Raw genomic sequence first — 6,779 nt, forward strand, 5'->3', positions numbered from 1 at the left:
CCTTCATTACGTAGTACGCGAGATTCGGACAAACGTGTCTAGATTTGGAGCGTATGGGAACGAAGTCTTAGTCAAATGTAAAATTCATACAACTAGCTAGTGTCGCGTTGGCAGGTCTATGAGGATGAGGCGAGTGTTTAAGAGAGATGATGTGCATGCATGTCATTGCACGGGGATGCAGTCCTAGTTGCCTTGGGCGAGACTCTTCGGAAGTAGTCCCCTTCAAGCTACCTGTGACCGGGAACACAAATTGTGTCAAGATTTTTTAAGACAACCAAAAGAAAAAGTAGGCTGGCCTTGAACAGTTCTACTTGGCAATGCAAGTAAGTATATAGACTACTATAAAAGACTATAAAATTATATCATGGCCAGGGAACGTACACGGTACCACAAACTTAAACATTACAACAAATAATAGAAAGTACTATTATGGTGGAACGATGCTAGTAATAATGCATGCAAACTATATACCATGATATAATGTTTCTTTCTTTGAGCCAAATACAGGCACAAGGCTTTAAGAATGCATGTTATATGGGGAAAATAAAAATAAAAAACAAAAACAAAAACCAAGACTGATTGTGATATTATTACAGCTTCGCTACCAACAAATCAACACCAAATTCCGGTTCCACAGTCAACTTAATAGTCGGGGAGTGACGGTAGTTTGGGGACAGAGAGAATGAGAAGTTGGAGAGAATGCGGGCCAACAAAACCTTGAGCTCAACCATGACCAAGTTTTGGCCGATGCAAACCCGAGGGCCGACCCCAAATGGCATGTAGAAGTTGGGAATCTTGCAAGCCCCCGCGATGCCGTTTGCGAACCTCTCGGGCTTGAACTCGTAAGAGTCCGGACCCCAATTTTGGGGGTCGGTGTGAAGCGTGACCACCATGGCCCACACGTTCATGCCTTTGGGCACATCGATGTCTCCCAACTTCATGTCTTTGAAAGCCTCTCTTGACAGCACTGACACCGGAGGATATAGCCGTAGTGTTTCATGGATCACCATCGTTACCTTCCCATATTATGTACAACTTGGTCATCATATATCGATAACAATATATACGAAAAATATTTTCCCGATGCTAATATCAAGATAAAAATATAATAAAAAACAAAAACAAAAACGTCAAGAGATGATTCATGCGAAACAAAAAATGTAAGTTAAATATTTTGATCTTATAAATGAACGGGGTCAGACTGGGATTAAGGGCCATGATGATATCTTAACATGGAAATTTTAAGTATATTAGTTTTTAAGCTCATTCCATGAATACGGAATTTCAACAACTTCCACAAATACCAGCCTTTAAATTAAAATGGTAATCAACTTTTACTCTAAATGAGACTCTTTAAAAAAAATGAACTGTAAAAAAAAAATAGTGAACATTAAGGATAATTGTCTACAATTTGAAAATTTGTAGGCATTCAGTATTTTACGGGATTGCAAAATTTTGGTAAATGCTTGTGGATAAATTTTGAAAAATCGATATGTCTAACAATTTCTTCTATCACAACCTCATGCTTAACTCAAGGCCAATAGCTTGGAGTCTTGGACCCCTTACCGGGCTCCAGAGGGAATTTGGACAATTTAAAAAAAAAAATGTTTCATATTCCTTTTAAAAAAATGTTTCATAGTTTTAAGAAAACATATATCATTGCTAAAACAAATTATAATTACAATTATAGATTGTGTTATTAATAAGAAAATGTAGCTTATATATGAAAAATTATATACATATATACATAAGATTGATATCATATATTAAGAAAGTTTTCTTAATAAAAAAAAAACATATTTTAAAAAAATTATTAAGAAGCCGTCCAGACATAGGACTTATAATTGGGTCCTTGAGTTGGGGCTGCCTAGCTCATTTGACAACCCTACCCTCGGCGGACCCTTAATGCTAAGCGTAATTGTAAAAAAAAATAAAAAAATAAAAAAATAAAAAAAATACTTACATATTTCATATTGCGGAGCGAGTCATAACAAGGAGAGTCGTTTCCTTGAATAATATCGAGGACCTCGGCACGAGCACGGTGTTGCCACGCCGGATTCGCGGCCAAGAGCATGAGGCACCAAGTGGCGGCGATCGCGGTGGTTTCATATCCGGCCAAGTAAATGTTCTTACAATTGTCAACAATGAAGCGCTCGGTCGCTTCTCGACCACCTTGGATGTCCCGAGCACCTTCCATGACCATATGAAGCAAGTCCTTCCCGTCCATACTCGATGACTCTCTCTCCTTCACCATCCATAATATCAAATTTGCCACCTTGGCTTCTAGCCCCCATACTTCTCTATTGCTCTTTGTGGGGAGATATCTAAGGGAAATAAATTGACTATACATGTCAATATATTGTATATATGATTGACCCAAAAATGTTAACCAAGAGTTCTCTCACTAATCAACGCTTCGTTTGAGAAATAATGCTCAATGCGTTTAACATTACAATCGAGAAACAGTTAATTTCTGATAGAACTCTACGTAATTAGTTTATTAAGAAATTAATTTATGAAGAAACTATATCATATAGCCGAATAACTACTTTTATTTAAAATGACAGCCTAACTATGTCTATGTCTCGTATAATAAGCGTTAGATTGGGTTATTTTCTTAATTATTAAATACTTAGGCTATAACTAAAATATTATATGTTAGGTTTTCTTTCCTATAGTAAAGAGTTTTTTTAGCCGTCCGTGAGTTTTAATAATGTTGTGAAATTGGTTTTTTTTCTTCGCCACCAATTTATGAATAATGAAAGGTTGGTACTTCTGTCTTTTCGCCAAATTTTCGTTATCTTTTGTAAGCAATCTCAAGTACTGGTCATGTAATCTTATTTTATTATAACATAAATTGGTCACCTAACATGGTTTTATAGATGTATGTAGATCTTAATTAGTTGTGGAAAAAACATGGAAGTCACAAACTTGAAATTTCATTAAAAAACTTACGAAAGTCAAGTTCTTAGATAAAAATAGTCACATGTGCCAAGTTTTTAGACTAGGAATTGCTGGTGAAAAAAAAAAAAAAAAAGAGTTTACATCCCAAAAGTGAGAGCGTATAACCACTTTAAACCTCATACGTTAAATTAAAATTTAATTATCGAACAATTAAGAAAATAGTTCAAAGTTCAAACTAAGGTAAGCCGCATACGCCATGATATTTATACAATTAGACTATAATTTTAATTAAAAGTAGTCATTCTATTTGATATACTTTCTTCTGTACAAAAACGCCTTAACTAAAAGTTATAAACCTTCAAAATGAGGTTTTTATTTTCCTATGCTGTTTCATTTTAATTGTTGCAAAATATTAATACCTTTACTAGTAATTAATTCTCCGCAAATTTTTAAAAAAAGATATACTAGTATAAATTACGGATTACCTCATCCCAGGCACACTTGTTAAAAACACTTTCTTGGACATGGCTTCTTGAAGAAGTCTAAGGTTGTTGAAAATCTCTTGTCCTTTGGCATAATTGCTTCCGAAGCAAGCTCTTGAAATGACATCTCCTGAGAAGGTTCTCATATCAAAATCAATTTTTATGTCCGTCATTCCTCTCCCGGCCTCGATTTTTCTCTTCCATGAGTCAACCAAAATGTTCGCGGACGTGTTGACCAAGCTTATCATTCCCTACTCGATTGATAATGTGATATTTTTTTGTAAAATATTAGAAAGAGATATTGAAACAGGGAAATTATATAATTAAGTGTTGTTGATCTAGTGGTTAAGCCATTGTTTTTCTTCAAGAGAGCCCGAGTTCAAAGCTCCAATAAACACCAAAGATACTCCCTTATCAATTGCTAGTATATTCAATGTTGTTGGACTAGACGAGGACCTACGAACTAAGCCTAGTTAAAAAAAAAGAGGAAATGTCTGCATAAATACTCATTGTTTTCGAAAACATACACTTAAATACCTATTCTTTTTTTCGCGACAAAAATACCTAATGTTAGGTTTCAGTTCGGGGAATTGGCGGCATAAATCATCAAACTCTTTCTCTGGACTCAGGTTGGTATTCAAACTTTTTTTTTTACGGGAATAATCTCTAAACTGCATTTCTAGTATCGACGTTACTCATTTTAACGATACATTTGGACGGAAATCCATGTGTCTCAATCTAACATAAATTCGAGTACCAACTTATTTATTCTATTTATTGAATTCATTTATAAATCCACCAACTTAATATTTGTATATAAAATCGGTAGAAAATAAGAAAAACAATTTGAAATCCCTAAATAAGAAAAGGACCCCAAATTGCTTCTTCTTTCTCTCGTCTGCTTAACTTCAAGTCGCGATCTTGCAGTCATGGCAGAGCTTTGCTACTGTGGCATTCCTGTTCGCGAGTGCGCTTCGTGGACAATTTTGAATCCTGGAAGGAGGTTCCACGGTTATACTCTCTTTTCCTTGGCATATGTTCGTCATCGTCACTGTGGATGCTGTCGAGTTCGCTATCAGAGTCAACCTCATCAGACTCTTCATTTTCTACGTTGACTTCGTTGCAGACCTCGTTCACACTTGCCCACCATGTCTGATTCTGGGTCGTGTTTTGTGGATGAACCGCCTCTTCTTGCTCATCTTCGCCGAGGTATTCCTCTTCCACGAGTTCGAAATCTCCTTCGCGATCAGGCTCTTGATCGTGTATCTCGTGTTCATTGTGTATCTCGCGTTTATCGCGAATCTCGTGTTGATCTTCTTCGTCCATCTAAAGTAACAAATTCTCTTCGATTTCAAAGATTTTGATTTTGGGATTTTGGGGCTTTCAGATTATTTAGGATTTAGGTCATGATTTAGGGATTTAGGTCGTGAAATTTAATTAGTTTTCTTTTTTTTTTTTCTATTATATTTATATTTTACTTTAATTGTTTTTAACGTTTGTATTACGCCGTGTGTAATCTGAGCCGTTGAATTGTTAAAATGAGTAACGTCGGTACTAGAAATGCAGTTTAGTGATTATTCCCGTAAAAAAAAAGTTTGAGTACCAAACTGAGTCCAAAGAAAGAGTTTGATGATTTATGCCGCCAATTCCCCTTTCAGTTCCACCGTTAAATCTAACAGAAATACACATGAAAGCATCAAATTAAACATGGTTTATTTTTCTTTTAATAAAAATAACTAAAAATTAATACATCATTTTAATAACAATTTTTTTAATTATAAACAACTTCTATATTATAATTAGACATTAATAGTATTATTAAAACGATTTTATATTTATTTATTTATATTAATCAAGTATGAAAATATTCTTTTTATTGAAAAATGTTTAATTGATTTTTTAATATAAAAAACGTTTTTAGTAATATTATTTATTGCTTGATTATAATATCAAAGTTATTTTTAGTTAATTATTTTGTTATAAATTTTTCGATAAAAAAGATCAAAAATGATTCAACATTCTGTATATTACACATTAATTCAATTTTTTGATTGGTTAGTACCATTTATTTAACAAATTTGATTGATTACTGATAGTTATTTGTGTTGTTATAAAATTTTAATAAAAAATATTTTCAAACATGATTACTATAAATAAATGAATATGAAATCGTTTGAATAATACTATTAATGTCTAATTATAACAAAAATTCGTTTATAATTAAAATAATTATTATTAAAAATGATATTATTGATTTTAAGTTAATTGTATAAGAAAAACGTTAAATCATGTTTAATTTGAGGTTTTCATGTGAATTGAAACTCGACATTAGGTATTTTTGCCGCGAAAAAAAAAAAGAATAACTATTTAAGTGTATGTTTTCGAAAACATTGGGTACTTATTCCGACATTTCCTCTTAAAAAAAAGATATCGAACAGTGTCAACTACGCATAAACCATGTGCCCTCCAGAAAAATAAAGGCGGGTCCCACTAACACTACGAATATCTTTTTTTTATAATCAAATTTATAGCTAACTAAATCGCTTAAACTAAGAGATTTGTTAAATAGTCAATTTTGTAAATTAAGTAAATGATCATAATGATGATGTGGATAGTTTTTTTAATTAAAAAATAATTATATCACAATTTTTAATTGAATAATTATACATGATGAAAATATAATCAATAGCCAAATAAATAATATATTTACAGCCATTTAACGGTACAAAATCCAGCCATTTTGAGAATGCATCATTATCATACGCGAGTAATTAGTAATTAGGGACATTTATTTGATTAGCTTGTGTTTTTGTTACCTTAACTTTATCCATGTATAGTGGAGGAGCCAGAATTTTCCGCTGGTGGGTCCAAACGGCACCGTTTGATGTGAGAATTCCTTGGCCAAGCAATGGGCCACGCTGTTTCGATTGGTACGAAGGCTTTCCGAATTCCAAAGACGTGCACGTCGTGATTTCTCGCACCGCCTCAGTTCGGTTCACGTACAATACTTGTGTTGGGCCTAGACCAAACACAAAAACTTCACCTGTATTATCAAGCGATGAAACACACATTATTATATATATTATATTAAGAAAACCCATTTTTTACTATTCATGCTACAGTAACTCTCATTTTTTTAAAAAATTTTTCCAAAAATACCTATTTAAGTTTTAAAATTACATAAGTAACCGCATAACAAAATTCTAAAAACAACTTTAAAAAACAAAAATTCCAAAAACAACTCTAAAAAGCGAAAATTCTATAAACGACTCTAAAAATGAAAACGATAAAATTATTAGCCGATTAATAGTTTTATAATTCAAAAATTTTGGTTAATCATAATTTTTGTATTGCTAAAAAAAATTGTGTTCATAATTACAACTTACTATTTCT

The 6,779-nt window shown here is 32.8% G+C and overlaps 1 protein-coding gene across 1 annotated transcript in view; it reads right to left on the reverse strand.

The window, feature by feature from the left end:
• Positions 1 to 352: 352 nt before the first annotated feature.
• The window catches only part of LOC149381514 (cytochrome P450 714C2-like), a 7,233-nt gene continuing 806 nt past the window's right edge, over positions 353 to 6,779 (reverse strand). The window contains exons 2-5 of the mRNA XM_089601373.1: positions 6,203 to 6,429; positions 3,390 to 3,637; positions 1,964 to 2,324; positions 353 to 1,016 (exon numbers count right to left, since the gene is read on the reverse strand). Coding sequence (XP_089457499.1) covers positions 591 to 1,016; positions 1,964 to 2,324; positions 3,390 to 3,637; positions 6,203 to 6,429 — 1,262 coding nt within the window. The 3' untranslated portion in view covers positions 353 to 590. The remainder of the gene's footprint in view (positions 1,017 to 1,963; positions 2,325 to 3,389; positions 3,638 to 6,202; positions 6,430 to 6,779) is intronic.

Source organism: Urtica dioica, chromosome 11 (assembly GCF_054948205.1).
Source record: "Urtica dioica subsp. dioica isolate 48M chromosome 11, U.dioica_male_clone48M_v1_H2, whole genome shotgun sequence".
In the NCBI taxonomy this organism is placed as follows: Eukaryota; Viridiplantae; Streptophyta; class Magnoliopsida; order Rosales; family Urticaceae; genus Urtica; species Urtica dioica.